This window comes from Ptychodera flava, chromosome 6, assembly GCF_041260155.1.
Source record: "Ptychodera flava strain L36383 chromosome 6, AS_Pfla_20210202, whole genome shotgun sequence".
Classification (NCBI taxonomy): domain Eukaryota; kingdom Metazoa; phylum Hemichordata; class Enteropneusta; family Ptychoderidae; genus Ptychodera; species Ptychodera flava.
Window position 1 is genome coordinate 21750868 of NC_091933.1, and position 22249 is coordinate 21773116.

Consider the following 22249-nt stretch of genomic DNA (forward strand, 5'->3'; position numbering starts at 1 on the left):
AAAACCAAATATGAGCTAATAAAAATGTTCACAATTTCATTGTGACCACCCCCTCCTAAGATCTAATGGTCCATCCCTTAGTTTGAACAGGTCTGTTAATAGTTCATAAACAATGACAGGAAATGACTCAGGCTCAGTGGAGTAGCATGCTGGCATGCCACCACTCCTGAACATTTGCAGAATTTTCCTTTTTCTTACCTCATTCGCAAATTTTTGACACTGATGTGTTCATTTGAACAAATTCACATCTCAACCCTACATCTACCTGTACACCAAATACTGAAACGGTAACTTTGGCGGTATGGGCGCCTTTGTGTGTGACGGACATACATCCACACATACCCACAAATATACAGACATACAGACGCCACTCAGACTCATCATATAAGCTCTTTTTGGTATTTATATATAAAACCAAATATGAGCTAAAAAAGAAATAATAAAATTCATGACCACAGCACTATTCCCGAACTATCAAAGGAAACGCACAATATTTGTTTTGCCTAAAGGGAATCTCCCGCTAAAACGTCAAATTAACGACATCTTTGCAGAATATGTTAAGATGATACATTAAATCTCAAGTAATCAAGTAGAAGTAATCTCAAGTAATTTTTAATGAATTAGATCAAGACGACCTATGATCACACCAAAAGCATCAGCAATGGTCATACACTCTCACAGCACCTCGTTCGCTGGTCTGGCTCCAACGACCAGGCCCAGCAAGTGCCCTCTTTGCTAGCAGCCCACTACTGAAGCCGGCTTGTGCTGAGCCATGCCACAGATATAGTGCGTATAGCAAACGAGGAGCTGTGAGAGAAAGTCTACGGTCATACCAGCCATTTGCCTTGTCTTGTTTCTGTCGTACCTTAAGTTCTCGAACTCAACAAAGTTGTTCTTGCGTCCTCTGGGCAAGAACCTTGATTTCAGAACCTCTGTATGTCATTTACTCATCTTTCGTACTACGAGTGAGTCAGTGATTAACTGACGATGTACAATTTCTTTACGCTTTTTATACACATTGATGGATTATGAGTACAGGGCAAAATTCATTGCTTTAAAATTGGTGTGTTCCGGCTCGCTTTCTCATACAGCCATACATAGAGATTATTTACAACTTTTTAAGACCTCGACAAATAACAAGCCAGACAGTCATTGATAAGCCAATTGGGACATCAGCAGATGATCAAGTCAATACGACTTATTACAGCACCTGAATCAATAAATAACCATGGTATTGTTTTCGAAAGTGATCACATGAATTAAATCATGTATATAAATCACACGGGCACTTTTAGATATAAAACGTTTATTTTCAGAAATTTCGGGAGTTCTTTTACTTCATTTCGCCCCTAGTATTGTAAGATGCAGGCCCCGCCTTCATTGTTTAACGTCCCCCCTGTCTCTATCCCTCCACCCCCCCTCCATCCCGACCACACACTTTGTGTCAAATACGTGTATAGACAATGGAATGAACTTCGAGATCGGAATAAAAGTGAAGATTCCCTCCATAGTGAGATTCACGTCATGTTCTCTATACGATCCGTTCAAATGTCACGGCTATGCAGCAGCAGGACCCTTAATAACTGTGGAAGGGATGTAGAAGCATTCGGTCACTGGCATATTGCATTGCCAACGACGGTTAATGAAAAGCCATATAGCGGCCTATTCTCTGCTTACGTGATTGCATGTAGTTCATCGTTTATTGCCGATTAATTAAATGTTAAGTCATACTCCTTATGATAAGTACAGCACCACTTGTCGACTTGATGAGTCGGACAATCTTGGGATAAGTGTTATGTACTTTATGCAATGCTGATTATTGGTCGATTTCGTATACGGGCTCGAAACCAATTTCCTGAAGTCGACTTCTGAACGCTTCATCAATGGATTTACTCTCTTCTGCCGTCAGCCGCTCCTTCCACGAGCCAACTTTTCCTACACATGAAAACAAATCGTAAAGATAAATGGTGGTGGCGCTGTTCTCTATCATGTATGGTAATATGCTGATTGTTTATCGTCAGAACAGAGCTGCCAATGAGAAACGTTGGTATAAAAACTCGGCACAGATTATTTTCTGTCCAAGCAATTACGTTTCCGTGGTGTGTGTGTGTGTGTGTATATATATATATATATATATATATATATATATATATATATATATATATATATATATATATATATATATATATATATATATATATATAGTTAAGCTTAAATTCCATCAGAATTGCAGTGATGCTCCTAGACAAGGATGGAATACGAAGCGACTCCAATTAGGGGTCGTCGATCATAAAAGCTGAAGCACTAGAAACCTAATTCCTTAGTTTGGTGTCAATCCCCCTCCCAACCCCCTAAAACGAAATTCCTTAATGCGAAATTGTTTTCAGGGAATTTGTGATTACTTCTATGGAGAATACCGACCTTTTAAATGCATACGTTGTGCAAAATACGCAAATGAACACCAATAGACTAACTTCGTACCAGTGTGCGAAATTAAGAGAAAATAGCTTCAGGTCATAAGGGCCTGCACCAAGCCAAAGCTTCAGGTCCTTACAGAAAACTGCCGGTCCTTACTGAATGCAGTTGTTAACGACCATTAAAGTAAACACTCTCTTCACTAATACTATGCTTTTGAATGTTGTAATATTCAATTTTTCATGTCCTTTTTTCAATACAAAAGGACTATTGTTCACATAGATTGCAGAATAGTGTAAGTGAATGCATCATTCAGCTACATGATCTGGAATCTGAAAAAGATCACAACCCTCATCTTCCTCACTGTCATGCGCACACATTTATCAATGTTTTCCACCACGGGGGGGGGGGGGGGCTATGGGACTAACAGGAGAATTGGACTTTTTTTTCTAGCCATATCAAATTCGCCACTTTCGGACCATAAAATGATGTCAAACACCCAGGGGCCGGCGAATACAGGCTCATGCACTGACTACGTGTGGGTGATGAAAGCGAGACAGTTTGTCTCTCATGACAGTCTATGGGAGATGATGTTCTCTACATGGCTTTGTAAAATTGTACACTACACCAGGGCATGTGATATTGTGATTTGAATATGTTGGCGAGCTGAAAATCACTTCTGAAATTAGCCAACGTGAGTGGTAGAGAAGTGAAAGAATACCTTAGTACCCTGAACAAGGTCATGAGTAAGGGGAGTGTGTGAATAATTTTTTATGCAAACATTGATCACTACGTCTTTTTTAATTGTATAATGTAGAGCAGAAGGAAGAAAATACTTGGTATATGTTTTGATATGACGTATGGCTACTTTCAAAATTTTTCAAAAAATAAATGTGCTTAAATGTGGCCTCTGTTGCATTTATGAAGAAACAGGTGAAGTTATACTTTTAATTAAAAGGCCAAGTATCGTAACTTTTTTCTCGATTATAGAAATTGCATGCTAGACAACATGAATGGCACACGTCGCCACTCGCGGAAATGAATGTATATTTTCTGATTGAAAAAATTTGACTGAGCGATTGCTGGGTCTCATCGCCTTTTAAAACGCTAAAAATGCTAAAAATGATCGCGACACGATCAGTTAATGTTACCGTAAAGTCTTAAAAGACGTAATTTTTTGCGATATTTTGGCGTACAGCCCAGGATGACGGGGAGTTTTGCATGCCTGTCGTAAAACGGTATACATAAAAACAATTTGAAGCCCTACTCTCGGCCGCTGAGAGTATACACGATGGATCGTGCAACTCGACAAAACTGTTATGATAAGGCCGCTATGTTTTATAAAATGTACACTTGTTATCACGTCGATATATATCGTGCTAACACTCGGTTTTGTGAACTTTTGTTGAAGACCAACGAGCAAGCAAGATGTTCTAGTGGTCCAGAAACAAACGTAGCGAAACGTGAACTTGACTGTCGACTGCAGGTAGCACTATTGGACTGTCGTGTAACATCTTATCCTTGTATTGGGCGTAGTTCAAAACCATGGAGGTAAAAAATACCTCCATGTTCAAAACCAAATATGTTTAGGCAACAGCACTGTACTCGTAGCAGGTTTTTGTCTTAAACTCTTCTATGAACCGTTTATGTTTTGAACGCGTCTACCAGGACACGAAGTGCGATCAATATCCCCTGTTGCCCCACCCTCCCACGGTGGAAAACATTGATAGGTGAATGACATTCAAGTCTGAATCAATATGATTCAAAGTTAATCATTATCTGGATCTTTTACAGGTCTTGTCGAGAAATTTTCATCATCTATTCCAAATTCCAGTCGGTCATAAGGACCGACATGTTGCTTAAAACTTTCGGCCCGACGAGAAATCTGTCGATCTCGGACCGTCGGACCGGCGTTAATTTCGCACACTGCTTCGTACGCTTACATAAAAGAAAGAGTGGCTGGCAACGAATAGAATAGGTATGATTTTCTTCGCCGAAGGACATAATAAATGTAAACTGCCGGAAGATATTTCAGAAAGTATCGCTCTTTCGTGATTTTACCTGGTACCTGGTTCCCCATTACATATTTGTGCAACAGACAGGTCATTTACTCGGGGTCACGACTTCAGCGATTTTATGTGTTGCCATTAATATATCCTATTTGTTATGGTTCCACGGTCGAATTTTTTCTCGTTACAGCAGAATCCTTATTGCGATTTAATTGATTTTTAATTGATTTTAATTGATTAAACATTTAAATTTAAAAAGTTAACTTTCTAACTATATACGACATTGGCAATTCGTTGCATGCATAATAGCCTTTTAAAACGGATATATACCGCAGATAGATAGATAGATAGATAGATAGATAGATAGATAGATAGATAGATAGATAAATAGATAGATAGATAGATAGATAGATTGATTGATAGATAGATATATAGATAGATAGATGATAGATAGATGGATAAATGGATAAAAGTTTGCTTTTTCTTATAATTAGTCTTCCTAAATTGCATTTTAAATATCTCGGTCTAATCAACACGTGTACACTTTGCAATGTTGGCAGGTGTTGTTTACAAATGATTTCAAGTCCGGACTAGAATTTAGTATTCAATGAAATATTGAGTATGCAACACAATGTTGACAAGCCATATTTAGTTTGCATTTCATGGTGATTTAGGAAGTAGAAGAAGCAACTGTGTTTTCCAATAGACCTTTTCCCGGTTATTCCACAATGCACTGCCGTGGCAGCACCAAACAACTTATAAATACTCAAAACAACAAAAATATACTGACGTCGTGTGGTACAACGGTTTATATATGTCAGGGTGTAACCTGCCATAGAGTTCTATGAGTAACGTACGCTCTGTACACCCTAGTGCGCACTGCATCATGGAACCGGTAAAAGAACTATAGAACGAAAATAGCAATATACATCAAAAGCTGCAGCTACTGAAGCTTCAATATCAACGCTTACCTTGTCTCATTATCGTTCTTTCCCCAGCGTCATCTAACTTGAAGTTTGCCTTTGGATTTTTCTTCATGTTGTCAAACGTTGATCGACGATGAATTTCATCGACTGTTTCCTCGTCCACAGATTCGTTTAGGAAGTGACAAATTTTTCTAATGTGTGCTTTCTGATCCTGAAAAAAAAAGCGCGGGAAAACCTTATTGCACTCTATGCAGATGATTGGTGTTTAGACCAGAAAACCAACTGAGGATGAATCTGGTTTGTTTGGGAAGCATTGACGTTCCCGCATCCATTCGATTAAGTCATATGAAATATTCAAAGTGTATATGGTGATCTGTGAAACCGTGCATATATATAGCTTCGCATAAGGTACGTGTAGTAGACTGCAAGATCATCTTACATTTGCTTCATACACGAATGTGAGCAAAGTGTTCTTCGCTCACGCGACTGACTATAGAGAAATAATGACAATTGCCCACTGCATGTTGATATTATCTCAAAAAGTAGTTCAACATTTTAAAAGCGGATTCGTTCAGGAAAACTTTTATTTTTCAAGCACAAAAATTTCGAATTCCTGGCTTGTGCATAAGATATTGTCGACGAGTGGTGACACAGTCATTACGTCACTCCTATTTTCCGAGTCAGTGACACTTAAATGAGTAAAAGATAGACATGGATATATGATAATATCTAATAAGAATGCACCGAGATACCAGCCCGAATTGCAGTATGTTAGCGACAGTGACAAGCGTGAATAAAATAGGAGTGAGTCGTTTCTCAACTTGAAGTCGTATCTCTCTCGATAGCAACGGGGATGATCCGGCAGTTGAAGTATGCACGAGTCGGAATGATGGGAAAATGCGTAAGGTTGAACTCCAATAGTGATGACTTCGTGAAATCAACCTGGGCAGTTTAACACGACGGACTAATGCATACATAGCCGACAGAATATTCGTTTACCCGGGAAGTTAACCTGCCAAGTTAACAACGCTTTCACTGGTAACTCTTCTGAACGTATCGTACTTACCTTCATCATCTCTTCATAATGTAGAAATAAAACATTGTCATCATGTCTATGCTGCCACCAGTAGGATATATTTTCAAACCAGCATCCATGAATAACTATACAGGAAGGCAAAATGTGTTCAAAAGTCGGTATTATGTCACATCACAGATATTGCCGCGAATATACATACATACGTATATACGTACGTACGTAAGTACGTATGTATGTATGTATGTATGTACTTATGAAACAAAAATGTGCATGCGTGCATCTCCCACTCTCCTACTTAACAACAGATACATTAATCCATCTCTCTCTCTCTCTCTCTCTCTCTCTCTCTCTCTCTCTCTCTCTCTCTCTCTCTCTCAATAACTCTCTCTCTCAACTTGAAGAATTTGTCTTGGAGTTCAAAAAGTGACTGTAATTACCATTTCCCTTCAGGAAATTATCCATGTATTCTCCCCATTCCCATGGATGGATTTTGAATTCGTAGTAAGAGATAAGCACGTCTTTTGGGTTTCTGGCAACATAAATGACCTGCAAAAAAAAAAAAAACAAAAAAAAAAAAAAAAAAAAACCAGATCAAAGATCATATGATTAGTCTATTTAAGTAATCTATAATTTTTTTATTTTGATCGTATTTATTTAAATCTGTATGTAACTGCTCGTCATACAGGGCTTACCTTAGGTTTCACATCAAACAATGCCGTTGGCAACAACTTTCTCGGAAGATGTGACTTGATGTATCTAGGTGAGTCAGTCTCGGACAGTATTTGGTACTTGGGAGGGCTTTTATTATCAGCGTACTCGAGGAAAGGTACTCGTTTGATCACAGGAATATTATCGGTTGCTTCCATGTCGTTCCTGCCTCGAATCAACGAGACAATCTGCTGTGTCCATGTTGTACCTGCAAACAAATTTTTAAGGTTATTTTGGCGAAGGTTTGAGGAATCGAATTTTCGTATTTGTTGGACGCAACGAGGCAGAACAAGAATGAGACAATATGGGCCTAGCGCATGCTGCAGTGTGCGTACTTGGAAACCTGCGTATACAGTAAGTACATAAAGTACGCCGGCCACTGTTTCTCTACTCTAGTAGCTGGCGCGGCTGGTGTGACTTACAAGTCGGAGTACCGTATATAAAAAGGGTACACATAATCGAAACTAGTTTCCTCTTAGGGAGCCTTCAGTAATTACAGGAGGGTGGCCCGGGGAATTTCGCGCACACCTGTACCGTAAAATGTGACCCTTTCCCTATCCTCCTCTCTAAAATGTGACCCCCCCTCCCCCTTGTCCAACATTCTAAAACTTGACCCCCCCCCAACCACTGCGGTATTGTCCCCAGGAATAATTAAACAGTATCAGCTAATTTACATAACAATTGGTTCAATAACACTGTGGATTCTGTAGTTTATAATATTTTATAACTTCTTATATAATGTCCGTTGATCTCACCATGGTTAAAATACAACATTCTTTAGCCGTAACTAGAATGCCGCATGCGTGTTGTTCCTTGAAATCCAAATTACGTCGACTAATTCAGGCCGTAAGTTATCAATTTCCTAGTTTATGTTTTTTATGTAAGTAGGACTTTCACATTTACTTGCACGTTGGTGATTCTTGCACGTTTCTGACCACGGAGGTTTTTTGCATCCATGTTCGGGCATTCCTATATATAAAGCATGAGTTGACAAAACACATGGACTGAAAATGACAAACATTACCAAAAAATGAGTCTTTATGAGATAGGGTATGTATTCTTCTCTTAAAATATTTGCCAACTGAAATTTGAAAGACAACAGTTTTTCGAAGTTTTGGGCGAATGTTTATCATAATCTTCATTTATCCGTCATCGGGCCTTGGTAGAGTCACATAGGCATTCTTCGGATGTGACGCTGAAGCTGACGCTGAGTAGCGTTACGGCAACTACAAAGGTCACTTGAGGATGAGGACGACGCCAACTTTACTTTAGTGCTGTGGCTCGGCCGTGTGTTGATCTTGCTCGGGTTCTGGCAGGGCCGGCGTCGTCATCACTGACACAACCCCTGACCCGAGCGCTATCGATACGCCACAGCACCGCTTGCGGATTCACAACTACTACCACTCACTCGACCAAGTTAGGCCTGATCATGGAGGTGGTAGTACTATACTACCTCCATGGCCTGATATATAAACCACAGTCCCTCTATCCACATAGAGGGACTGATATATAAACTAACGACGGCACTCTCTGCAGTATGGTAAAACCTAACCCCTAAATCATAAATGGCCGGTCACGCCGAACGTGCATGTGTGTCGACGCAAACAAAACTGCATGAGAAAGTCCGAACTGTGTCGATGGACAACTTCCCACTTACCAGACTTCGGATACGTGACGACATATAGGTCATCTTCCCTGACCTTGAATGACTTTACGGCGTCAAGAGCAGTTGCAGGAAAATAGTCGGTAGGGAAGAGGACGCCATCGTAGTAGTGGTACTGCTCGTGTTGGTCCATTCGGACAGCGATGGGATTTCTTGATTTGGCACCCTTTTTGTGCAGGCTGCCGAGATATCTAGACTAGAGCCAAGTTTTACCACTTTGGTCGTTCCAGAGTTCGCTTCCTCGCCGCGTACAAGACGCACAACGAACGACATCAGCGTTGTGCACAAACCGCTGACAACTCTACGCATGCGCAGTCCACTTGTTCTGGCCAGCTGCTAGCTGCTTATTATTCATCTCAACGCATGCAGTGCAGAAACCCAAAATCGCTCAGTGTTATATATCGTTGCAGCATTTACGCAAACAAGTTTGTCGATGGTGCTCGACCTTTTAAAAGATTGCATATCAAGTCCACTTTATGCAATAACAAAGTCAAGGTCTCATTTAGTCTCACCACAGGTGCTCAGGGAAAGAGCACAATTTACCGCTGGGGATGGGGTGGGAAGGAATAAAATGAGACTTATTCGTCTTTTTCGCAGCCCCTTGTAAAGTTACCAAAATTTTCAGAACTCCCAATGAAAGCAATTTTCAATGCAAGATATGTACCATAAACTCTTCACAGCATTGACTTTCTGTTGTTTTCTTTTTGTTTGTTTGTTTGTTTGGGGGGTTTTTTTTTTGGTTTTTTTGTCCAGCACTTTTCTCTTTGCATGATAAAAGTTTTAGTATCAGCCATACTGTACTGTAGTATACTCAACGAGGCAGTAGCGCTAGCATTTGGCAATTTAAAAAAAAACACGTATCGCATATCATATTCACGGTATAACTTTTGTGTTTGCTAGAAATAGACGTCACTCTGAAGAACTGTTTTCTGTCCAATCAAATTGAGTGTTATATCTGCGTGATTTGCGTGGATTAAAATAGCAAGAGCCCCCTCACGGTTCTCTGTTATTTTTAAGGTTCCCGGACCAACCCACTCGTGTGTTTGTGCTTTGGGTTGGCCTGTATCCGTGCCAATTTGAACTGGCAAAAATTTGAATGATGCAAGTAAAGTTCCGGTCTCGTTGGGAAAGTCAGGGAATTTCCGTCAGGATATTATGTGAACCTCCTGCGTCGGCCCACGCTACCTCCTAGTCTTTCACACGTAAATATTCTCGTAAACCGTAGACAGTAGAGGGGGGGACACCACATAGATCCCCAATACTGTCTATAAAAAGTACCGTCTTCATCAATGTGTTCACTATGTTACGATTTTAATCGTTTATTGCTTCCCACAAAAGTATTGCCAACATACCGGCTTATATTTGTTTTCTCCGTCAGGGTGACAACCTTTATGTGACTTATCGTCAACGGAGCTGGCCTTTGGCTGGTACATTCGCATTAGTTATTAGCTAGTCTCAATCTCTGTATATCTGTGTAATTTTTCAACGCACTATAACTAATTCCTTAGAAAACAGTATTAGGGTAGAGTTCTCAAGGAAATGTCATAGAGGATATTTTACATGTCCGTCCATTGGGGTTGGGCGGGGGTAGAGGTGTTTTTGTCTCAGCACGTTTCTTCTTGTTTATATTACATATAATACATTTGACTATGATACAATTACCAATAAAGATTTATACTGCCAACCTTTGGTGTTATGGTCATATCGTAGATTTCTTTTTCTCCTTCGCTGTGTCTTGTATTTGTCCTTTGACAATCTTTCGCAAAGTTATCTCCATTTTGCGTCTATCATCTGATACATTTGATAGCCCTAGCCTAATGCACCAAAGGAAGCAGGGCTAAGTTACTAATCTGTTGACGCTGTCACAAGATTATCACCGGATTAACTTTGACAAAGTCAACAACGAACGCACCAGCAACGCACCAGCAAGGACATAACAGTCTGCTTGTGCTGTTCGTTGTTGACTTTGTCAAAGTTAATCCGGTGATAATCTTGTGACAGCGTCCACAGATTAGTAAGGGAGCCTTCAGTAATTACAGGGGGGGGTGGGCCGGGGGAATTGGGGGGGTGGGTCACTTTTTAGAAAACAGTTCAAGGGGGAGGGTCACTTTTTATAAACCTATCTTGGGGGGAGGGTCACTTTTGACAGAAGCTGATATTATGGCCAAAACTTTGATTGTCCGTGTGATATTTCCTGAATAGGAAATCACCAACAAAATACGCACACACTTATAGACCGCCATGCATAGTAAATTGACAATTGGTGAGATTCCAAAATCAAATTTCTTACACAACCATAGACTTGTAACCACTCTAGTCTAATCAAGAACAATAATCTTAATAATGAAGCATACATAAATGCACAGATTTATCTAATTTTGTACTGAAAAAAAATTATTCATAGTTTCATCATAGACCCCTATGCATAGTGAATCGACATTTTGGTGAAATTCCAAAATCAAATTTCTTGCACAACCATGGACTTGTAACCATTCTAGTCTTATCAAGAACAATAATGTGAATAATCAAGCATACATAAATGCACAGATTTATCTAATTTTGTACTGAAAAATAATTATTCATAGTTTCATCATAGACCCGAATGCATAGTGTATGGACATTTTGGTGAAATTCCAAAATCAAATTTCTTGCACAACCATGGACTTGTTACCACTCTTGTCTTATCAAGAACAATAATGTGAATAATCAAGCATGCATAAATGCACAGATTTATCTAATTTTGTACTGAAAAAAAATTATTCATAGTTTCATCATAGACCCCAATGCATAGTGTATGGACATTTTGATGAAATTCCGAAATCATATTTCTTGCACAACCATAGACTTGTAACCACTGTAGTCTAATCAAGAACAATAATCTAAATAATCAAGCATGCATAAATGCACAGATTTATCTAATTTTGTACTGAAAAAAATTATTCATAGTTTCATCATAGACCCCAATGCATAGTGTATTGAATGACATTTGGTGAAATTCCAAAATCAAATTTCTTACACAACCATAGACTTGTAACCACTCTAGTCTAATCAAGAAAATTAATATCAATAATCAAGAGTACAGAAATGCAAAGATTTACCTATTTTTTGTATTGGAAAAAACTATTCATAATTTCATCATAAACACCATGGATAGTGAACCAACTTTTTAGATGAAATTCAGAAATCAATTTCTTGTACACAAATGTTCATTTTACTTCCCTATTCAAGCAAAGTACATTTAAATACATTATCAAACATGTATAAAATACAGATATAGCATGTTTTGTGGGGGCAAATTGTCAATAATTTGCCTGATAGACTCCATGTATTATGATTTGATATTTTTGGATGAAGCACTAAATCAGCTACATCTTGCCTTCTTATAGTTGCACAAAATATGGTGACCCTCCCTAAACTCTATGACATACCATATCTCCTGAAAAATTCTTGCATGATAAATTGCGACTGTCCCTCTAAAAACACCAGCCCTCCCTCTGTAATTTGTCCCTAACATAACAATTGAACCAATTGTTATGTAAATATACTGATACTGTTTTATTTATTCCAGGGAGAATACCGCAGTGGTTGGGGGGGGGGTCAAGTTTTAGAATGTCGGACAAGGGGGAGGGTCACATTTTAGACAGGAGGAGTGGGGGGAGGGTCACATTTACGGTACAGGTGCTTGCGAAATTCCCCGGGCCAACCCCCCTGTAATTACTGAAGGCTCCCTAACTGAAACTTGCTTGACTTGGTGTATTAGGCAATAACACGCGTGATAAAACAGCGTAAGATTATTACAGGAAAATATATGACACTGTGCATACAGTGAAGAAGAACAAGAAATCTTTAGAAAACCAGTTCTAAAGGACCAAGATATATATATAATATATAATATATGATATATAATAGTTTAGGTTGGTAGTCTAAATCTTTATTGGCAGTATCATACTCCAACGTATTTAAATAAAATAAACAATGCCAACAAGAAACCTGTGCTGAGACCAAGACACCCCAACCACGCACCCGCCCCTGGGGACGGACATGTAAGCTATACCCTCGGGAAATATATGCGCTTTGGGTGCGACACGAACGGACAAGCCTGTAAAGGAATGCACGTGTAGCTTATTACATCTCCAGTAGACGTCGACGCCTGAAACTTGATTTACTGCACAGAGTGCGCGTCTGTCATGGGAGAGTGGAGTGTTCTTTCCAGCATTCCAAAATTCAGTCCACATTCAATGCGCTGAGAAGTCACTCCATAATTGTACCATCAGTTTTTCAAGTTCCAACTACAACATGACTTAATTAATTTTCATATGACACAAATAACAATACCTTTTGGCAATAACATTCTTAGACATTTGTATTTTGCTGTTAATATTCAATACAAGTTGTTACAGATAATACAGTACTTATTAGTTCCCACTGTATGAAAATGAAACAGAGGCTTGACAGTCTAGAACTGCATGATTGGTAAAATTATAGATTCTGATGCATGTTTCTTGCGAACTCAAGCTGTAACCAATTCACATTATAGAGCTTTCAAAGTGAAAACAAGTGCCAATCAGGCAGCCACCAGATTTCTCTAAGATTAGTTGGTTCAGTATAAAGTAGCTCATTTACTGAGGTCACAAGAAAAAGCTTTGCTTTGAGTAGCTAAGGGTTTTTGCTTGCTTGTCTTAACAAATACGAGCTGGTATAATCAAAATGACAACAAACACTGAACCAGTCAGTACCTTAACCTTCTGTTTCTAGAAACAATAACAGTACATGGTGCAGATGAATACGGCGAGATACATGTAAATGCTGACTTTTTTACTATTGATAGCGAGTGCTCAAGAGAAAAACAAACTTGAATAGAGCTATTACTGGGCACTTGTAACGAAAGATAACTTTCACGTGAGCAATAAATCAATATTATTTGTGTATACAGATTTGCGATATATTTTGTTATCTGCGACGACAGATGACAGAGATTAAGCCCAATCGATGGAACATGCGTCTAGCTTGTGTTACAAACATGCAAATAGTGATTATCCATGATACTGTGCCAGCGTTAGAGTCAATGCGCACACAAACTACGATGAGAATGTCCATGGAAGATGGTATTTAACATTTAACGGCGGACTACAAACACAAACACGAAAACCAAGAGTATGACAAACCAACCGCAGCCGCCTTCGGGTATCGCTCCCGTGTTCTTTAAACTTGCCTTTAACTGTTTATATTTCATGTCGATCTTGCCGTCAACGATACTATTTTGTTATTCTTTAGTTTGGCAAAACTATGCGGTTCACACTAAAGACATGAAACGTGAAAGTGTGCATCAATTTCGGCGATTTGAACCTAGCAACCCGTAGAACTTCCAAGCAAGCAACTGGTCTTTCACGTGATATTTACCCTTGTTTGACCTCAGACTGCTCAAATTAGTGACTCGCTATCTGTGGCACTTTATCAACCTTATCATAACTCATATTTGGTGCCTGTATTGTTCTCGCGTAATGGCATGCGAGAACTCGAATATCGGTAACTCGGCCGCTTCTTTTATGTAGAGCACAGACATGTAGGTTCTCCTCGTCTGTATGTAGAGCAACTTTTGCACACTGAGTTGTGAGGGCGCTTTCTCCAGTGGCGGTACTTGTTGAGAACATTAGAAAAGAGTCGAGGCGCAAACATAACAGTTAGGGGAGAACCATTTGATTTCTGGGGGGGATATGGAGGATTTTGAAAAAAAAAAATTGTCACCAGGTGAGAGAGAAGAAAAAAAAAATTGATCCTGTCATGGCCTAAGAAAAAAAAATTGTCATAACAGACAGAAGAGAAAAAAAAATTGTCACAATGCACCAGAAATAAGCAAAATTTGGAAACCTTATTCTCATGTATTCTTTGCCAGCGCGCCGCCATAGGCGGCGCAAATGTTTTACCACAAGCAATTCTGATGTTTCTTTTCCTAGCACTTATGATATAAGCATGCACTCCATAGGTCTACTTTACACCTCAGTACACTCAATGTTTTCCTTCTATTTCTGACCCAAGAAATCATTTTCAGGATTTCTGTTGCAATATCTCAATGGCATAGGCACTATCTAAAGGGGACTATTTGACTTCTGTAAATTGTGAAAATTTAAAACACAAGACAGGAGTCAATAAACTAGTGTTAAAACCAATATATATTTTCTCAATATAAATTTGTTAGAAAGATGTACCTTGACAATGAAAAATTGAGGAAAAACAAAATATAATGAAATACAATGTGTGAGCCTTGTTTTTCTGACCACAAACACCGGATCGCAAACATACCATACTGAGGCTTTTCATTAGAAGCTGGCAGCTGGAGAAATGACACGAGAAGGTCACAGATTTTCCGTTCCTGTATATTCATTTGTCTTCAGTCTCTGGCAAACAGAACTGTTTTTCACAAATTGTATTGTCATTATTTGGTTGTTGAATATTGTGACTCAAAACTGATCATGCAAAAAATGTAAAAAATATCAGTGTTCAATGTCATTTTCAAACAGTTTTACCGAGTGCAAAATAAACTGAAACTCCTCTCAGATTGCAGCATTAAACACATCAATTTCTCAAAATTTCCAAGTGACGAGAGGGGGAACCCCCTCTCGTGCTCTCCCCTTGGGGTATTCTAACAGTTTCACTTAGTGAACAAATTAAAAAAACTCTCAGATTGCACCAGACTGCACCATTGCACACATCGATATCTTAAAAATTTCCATGCAAGATAGGGGAAAGCCCCTGTGACACTTTCCCCCTAAGCCTCTCTCATGTTCTCCGCCTGTACTTTCAAATTCTGCCCGTCAGATATCCTAGTGAAAACCCTGTCATAATATCCATCCAAATTAAACAATATACTATATGATTAGATACTGCGTGATCTTTTATATCTTTATTTTATTGTGACTTTGAATTTCATTTGATGTGTTCACCTTTTTGAACCATCATGAGATAGCTGATGATAGTCTAGCAAGGCACATCAGGATTTGAAGGGTCTTTACTGTTGCTGTATTTTGTAAATTTTACAATTACATCTATTGGTATTTAACTTTTCTAAGTGGAGAATGGTCAAAATTTCAGAGTTAGAGAGGAAGGTACTCAAATTCATCATGGTTGGTGAAGGGGGGAGGGTCACTCGAAATTTCGGAGTTTCAGGCCGTCAATAATGACGGCTCCCTTATATACAACGCATTACAAACTTGAAGACCAATAAAAAAAAATTGCACTGCTACTCCATTTGGAAAAAAAAAATTGATGCAGGTCTGACAGTAGAAAAAAAAAATTGCTGTCACTCTGACAGGAAAAAAAAATTTGCTCCCATACCCTCTTCCTCCATACCCCCCCAGAAATCAAATGGTTCTCCCCTTACGGAGGTAGTTCTCAGGCCTTGAATTTTCCACAAGAATTCTTTGCTTGGAAGCGCCCTTTATTTTTGTGTTACTGATTTGTAGGCATTGCTTTATTTGATTGTTCGCTTTCAATGAAATGTTCTAACTCTGTGGACATCTTTGGTCGAGTACTGTGATATATAATAGTAATTGAAGGGCAGGATTAAGCAAACGTGGGGTGCTATTGAATCATATGAAGCTGCAAAGTACAACAGTTTTGTTCTAGTACACTAAACTTACTTCCTACCATCATGCCAGTAATCCAATTGCCGACATTAAAGTGCGGGACACACAGACTGTACAAATAACAGAAATAATATGCAATGCGGCAGCAACCAATGTAGTCACATTGATAGGATTTTAGCAGACTCTAGAGGGCAGTCATTCAGAGACGCCCATCCGCAAGGGACGCAAATGACAAAGAAATTCACTGTGTTTGGCCTCAAACCTCATCACCATAAACAATAGTTTGGAAGTGTGAAACCTCTACGAGACTTGAACCCCCCATCCCCCTCCAAAAAAGTAAAACACCGATAAATTGCCTTATTGGGTTGTCGTATGTTTAAAAGATGTCTTATACGCATAGCTTACACTCTACTCTCAGCTTTCTCAAAAGTAAGCTTACGACATGATGGCATCGGTTTAAAAAAATGGCCAAGACCCCTTTCATGGAGTTGCACTGGTTGAGCATTAAGAAAGGGGTGATATCGGATATTTTTTTACCCGGCGTTTGTGTTCAGGTCTGTTCCACTCCGTCTGGTTATGATGACCCAACTATTCTGTTTTTGTTGTTTGATGAGTGACCTTTCCGTTGTTTGATGACTCTATGATCTGAAGATGTATTGTTACGTGCAGAGAAGACGAACAAAAGGGTGAACTCAGCAGTTAACGTTTAAACAAAATTTATTACGAAAATAAAACTAATTGCTAAGTCAGGGATAGAGTACAAGCTTTAAAAGTGTACAGACTACTTATCTCAGCTGGGACGGCAAAGCTCCAGTCTCAGAGTTGTAACAGTCAGTTGGATGAATGAACAGTCCTTGCAGGCTTGAAGCTGCACAAAGTCCACAGTATAAATCCAGCGTTGGCAGTGAAGGTTTTGAAAAGTCTTGAGAATGACTACTGCTGGAGTTTAGTAACACACAAGAGACACGATCCCAAAAGTCTGACTGGAAGCTGAGCACGTCCTTTTATAAAGGCATATAAGAACAATCTAGAACTTTTATTGACATGCTAATACTGTTCTAAAATTATCTCCCTTACACAACTAATCAACTTTCCAGAACATTCCAAACATGACTAATTGAATTCAAGGTTGTGAGGTCATTAAGGGCAGTGACCTTGAGAATGTTCTAGACTAATTGAACTCAGGTCATGATGAGTGTGGGGGGAAATGACCTACATAACACACCCCCTCTTCAAAAAAGAAAATTTTTCAAAGAAAAATCTTTCTTTTACAAATGTAATCTTGAAAGGATTTAAGTACTCAAATTTTGTTTTACTCTAAAGTAAAATTTCTTGAAAGTGAACAACAATAAAATTTCTTGAAAGTGAACAACAATAAACTCTAAATACGAGAGAGACAGTCTGCAATTAAATTGTCTCTGCCTTTGATATGTCTAATGTCAAGATTAAACTCCTGTAACATTAAACTCCATCTTAGCAATCTCTGATTTTTGCCTTTAAATTTTCTGCAGAAAAACAAGAGGGTTGTGATCAATATAAACCACTATTGGCTGATTTGAAGAAGTAACATAAACTTCAAAATGCTGTAAGCTAATATCAAAGATAAACACTCTTTTTCAATTGTAGAGTAGTTTCTCTGGGATTTGTTAAATTTGCGCGAAAAATAGCAAACAGGATGATCTATACCATGACTATCCTCTTGCAATAAAACAGCACCAGCAGCCGTATCACTAGCATCCACAGCTAATTTGAATGGCAAAGTGAAATCTGGTGCAGACAACACTGGAGCACTTTGCAGTATGGCTTTAAGTGTATCAAATGCCTGTTGGCATTGCTCTGACCAAACAAACTTTACTTCTTTTTAAGTAAGTTAGTCAAAGGCTCAGTAATTGTGGAGAAATTTGGACAGAATTTTCTGTAGTAACCAGCCATACCGAGAAAGCGCATCAGTTGTCGTTTGCAGTTTGGTATGGGAAAACTTGAAATGGCACTGATTTTAGCATCAACAGGTTTTACCTCACCCTGTCCTACAGTATGTCCGAGGTAAGTTACCCTCGCCCAACCAAACTCAGATTTGGCGAGGTTGACAGTCAACATTGCTTTACTCAGTCTCTCAAAGAACTTCCGCATGAGCCTAATGTGTTCCTCCCAGGTGTCACTATACAGGACGACGTCGTCAACGTAAGCTGCACACCGTCTAGCCCGGATATGACGTCGTTGATCATCCGTTGGAACGTTGCCGGAGAGTTCTTCATTCCGAATGGCATCACCTTGTACTGGAACAATCCGTCTGGTGTAACAAAGGCGGATATTTCACGAGCACGATCCGTCAGAGGGACTTGCCAAAATCCCTTCAGTAGGTCAAATTTCGTCACATACTTGGCTTTTCCCACTCGGTCGATGCAGTCATCAATCCTCGGGATTGGGAAAGTGTCTGTCTTTGTTAAAGTGTTGACCTTCCTAAAGTCCGTGCACATACGATAACTGTGATCTGATTTGGGAACAAGTATGCACGGCGAACTCCAGTTACTTTTACTGGGTTCAATAAAGTCATTGTCCAGCAGGTATTTGACTTCTTCCTGGAGATATTTGCTTTTGTTGGATTCAGTCTGTATGGATGTTGTTTTACAGGCTTACTGTCCCCAACATCAACGTCGTGATAGATGACGTTTGTCCTCGTTGGAACATCTTGAAACAGGTGTTTATATTCGTGGAGCAGTTCTTTCACCTGTTGTTGTTGTTCTGGCTGGAGGTGTGCCAACTTTGTAGACTCCAGCTTCTCCAGGATTTCTGAGTTCTGAAGCTTGACCGAGCCCAGCTTTGAGTTTAGAGTATTTTCACTTAAGTCAGTTTCAGTATCACTATCTCATAATGGTTTGAACTGACTGCACTGACAGGCTTTGTCTTAGTAGGATTATCCCTATCTAAATATGGCTTAAGCATATTTATGTGACATAGCTGTTTTTGTTTTCGCCTGTCAGGTGTTATTATGATGTAATTTAAATCACTCAATTTCTTATCAATTAGGTATGGCCCAAAGTAACGAGCATGGAGTGGTTTGCCAGGAATTGGAAGTAGAACAAGAACTTTTTGACCTGGTTCAAACTTCCGTTTTGAGGTGCTTTTATCATATCTGGTTTTCATTGACTGCTGAGATGACTCAAGATTTCTCTGGCTAATTCACATGCTTTAGAGAGTTTTGTACGAAAATCTGACACATATTGCAAAATATTCAGACAATCATCGTCGTCAGACAGGAATTTCTCTTTAACGAGCTTAAGTGGGCCACGGACTGTATGTCCAAATACAAGCTCAAATGGGCTAAAAACCAAGAGACTCTTGAATTGACTCTCTAACAGCAAAGAGCAGAAAATGAATTCCTTCATCCCACTGCTTCTCTGTGTCAAAACAGTAGGTCCTAATCATGTTTTTCAAAGTTTGATGAAATCGCTCAAGAGCACCCTGACTTTCTGGATGATAGGCGGATGACCTATACTGTTTAATGCCTAGCTGATCCATTACTTGTTGAAAAATACCAGACATAAAGTTTGAGCCTTGATCGGACTGGACACATTTGGGGAGGCCAAATAAAGTGAAAAATTTGACTAAAGCTTTCACTATAGTCTTTGTCTTTATATTTTTCAGTGGTATGGCTTCTTGGAACCGAGTTGATGTACACATTATTGTCAGCATGTACTCATTTCCTGATCTTGTTTTTGGTAGGGGCCCAACACAGTCTATTAGAATCCTACTAAATGGTTCTTGAAATGCAGGAATTGGCTGTAAAGGGGCCTTTGGAATGGTCTGATTTGGCTTTCCTACCATTTGACATGTGTGACAAGTTTTACAGAAATGTGCTACATCCTGCCTGAGATTATGCCAATAAAAGTGACCGAGAATTTTATCATAAGTTTTCCTGACTCCTAAGTGACCAGCCCAGGGCGTTTCATGGGCCAGGCGCAATATTTCAGCACGATAGGGCTTTGGAACCACAATTTGATGTTTTATAGCCCAATCGTCATCAACCAAAACATCTGGAGGTCTCCATTACGCATGAGAATACCAGATTTTGTATAATAGGAAACAGAGCTATCTGAAGTTTTACCTTCATCATCTACCCTGTCAAACAAAGACAAAATATCTGGGTCTTTGTGTTGTTCTGCAATGAGATTTGATCTAGAAAATGTCTGACTTTGGTCAGCAGAAGTTTTACTGGAAGTTTCACATCCACGAGGGATAACGGAATGATCCGTGTCAAACACCTGACTGAGAAAGGTGTCATTTAAGTCAACATCTGTGACATTATTTTGAGAGTATTTTGATTCTCAGAAGTTTTCTTTGACATGGCTCGAGTAATGGCACATGAAGGAAATAAATCGGGTATCTCTTGTTCAATTGGCTCTGGATCCTGATCTAAACTAGGATTATCAGTCACAAGTGGATTAGTAATGACCTTGTCCCCAGCAAGGTCGTTTCCAAGAAGAAGGTGAATCCCTTCGAAAGGCAAAAAAGGCCTAATACCTAAAGTCACAGGTCCAGAAACAAAGTCCGAAGACAAATAGACATTATGGAGAGGAACAGGAATGAAGTCATTGCAATCTACCCCCTTAATAAGAACTTTAGAACCTGAAAATGACTTTTCAGAAAACGGCAGGGTATCTGCCAACAAAAGAGACTGGGAAGCCCCGGTATCTCTTAAAATTTTGACAGGGGTAGCGGAAGAAAAATCACTAGAAAGTGATATAAAACCATCATGAATAAATGGTTCGAAAATACCCATAATGCTATCTTGTGAAGAATTGACCTTGACCTCATTAATTGGGGATAAGAGGGGTTTAACCTCAGAAAATGTGTTACACACATTATTAGACTCTAATTGAGTTGATGAAGAAATAAAGCCGGTGGGCTTAGATCCACTTTGACCACTTTGACCTTCACGTTTTCTTTTCAACTTGAAACATCTGACATTAAATGGCCGTCTTTCTTAAAATAATAACAAGAAAGTGTACCAAACTGTTCATCAGAAGAAGATTTAGACTTGGGATCTGATGATGTCCGAGTATAACTTGAATTTTGTGAAGTGATGTCATTTGATTTCCTACTCTCCCTTGAGAAATTCTTGGATGAAAAGGAGGAGTTACATTTACCTGCATTATTTCTGTATAAAAAGGACTTGGACGGCTTGCTGAGAAATGAAGATTTGTGGGTCAATGAATAATCATCGGCCAAACGTGCAGCAACCTCCAATGTATCTGCCTTTTGTTCATTGATAAACGTCTTGATGTCACTCCGGATGCACCTTTTAAATTCCTCAATCAAAACAAGTTGTCGTAATTTGTCATAATTCTGACTGACCTTTTCAGAAGAACACCAACGATCAAACAGTTGTTCTTTTGTTCGAGCAAATTCAACGTAAGTTTGATCTTTCACCTTCTCACAATCCCTAAATTTCTGACGGTAAGCTTCAGGCACCAACTCATAGCCCTTGAGAATTAATTCCTTCACAGAATCATAATTTGAAGCCTGCTCTACTGACAACTGAATGTAAATTTCTCTGGCTTTACCCACCAAAGCACTCTGCAAAAGCATAGACCAGGACTCCTTAGGCCAGTTCAGACTCTGAGCAATTTTCTCAAAATGTAGGAAATATTTATCAACATCTTTTTCTTGAAAGGGGGAACTAACCTGAAATGCTTAGTGATGTCAAAATTGTCTGAAGGGAAGAATTTTCCTGACTGTCCAAGCTCTAAACGTTTTATTTCTACCTGCAATCGCTGTTCTTCTAATCGCAATTCTTTTTCTCTCTGTCTTTCTTCCATTTCTAATCTTTCCTGCCTTTCTTTTTCTTTCATTTGTAATTCCATTTTCTTAATTTCCAAATCTGCCTGTATTTCTAGTTTTCTTAGTTC

At 39.1% G+C, this 22249-nt stretch overlaps 1 protein-coding gene across 1 annotated transcript; it reads right to left on the bottom strand.

Moving 5' to 3' along the window:
• Positions 1 to 385: 385 nt before the first annotated feature.
• Positions 386 to 9074, bottom strand: LOC139135156 (amine sulfotransferase-like). The gene is made up of 6 exons (XM_070702412.1): positions 8752 to 9074; positions 7079 to 7302; positions 6824 to 6932; positions 6417 to 6511; positions 5396 to 5561; positions 386 to 1935 (listed from the first exon to the last, which is right to left on the bottom strand). The coding sequence occupies exons 1-6, from the start codon at positions 8888 to 8890 to the stop codon at positions 1817 to 1819; spliced, it is 852 nt and encodes a 283-aa protein (XP_070558513.1). The 5' UTR covers positions 8891 to 9074; the 3' UTR covers positions 386 to 1816.
• Between the last annotated feature and the right edge of the window lie 13175 nt (positions 9075 to 22249).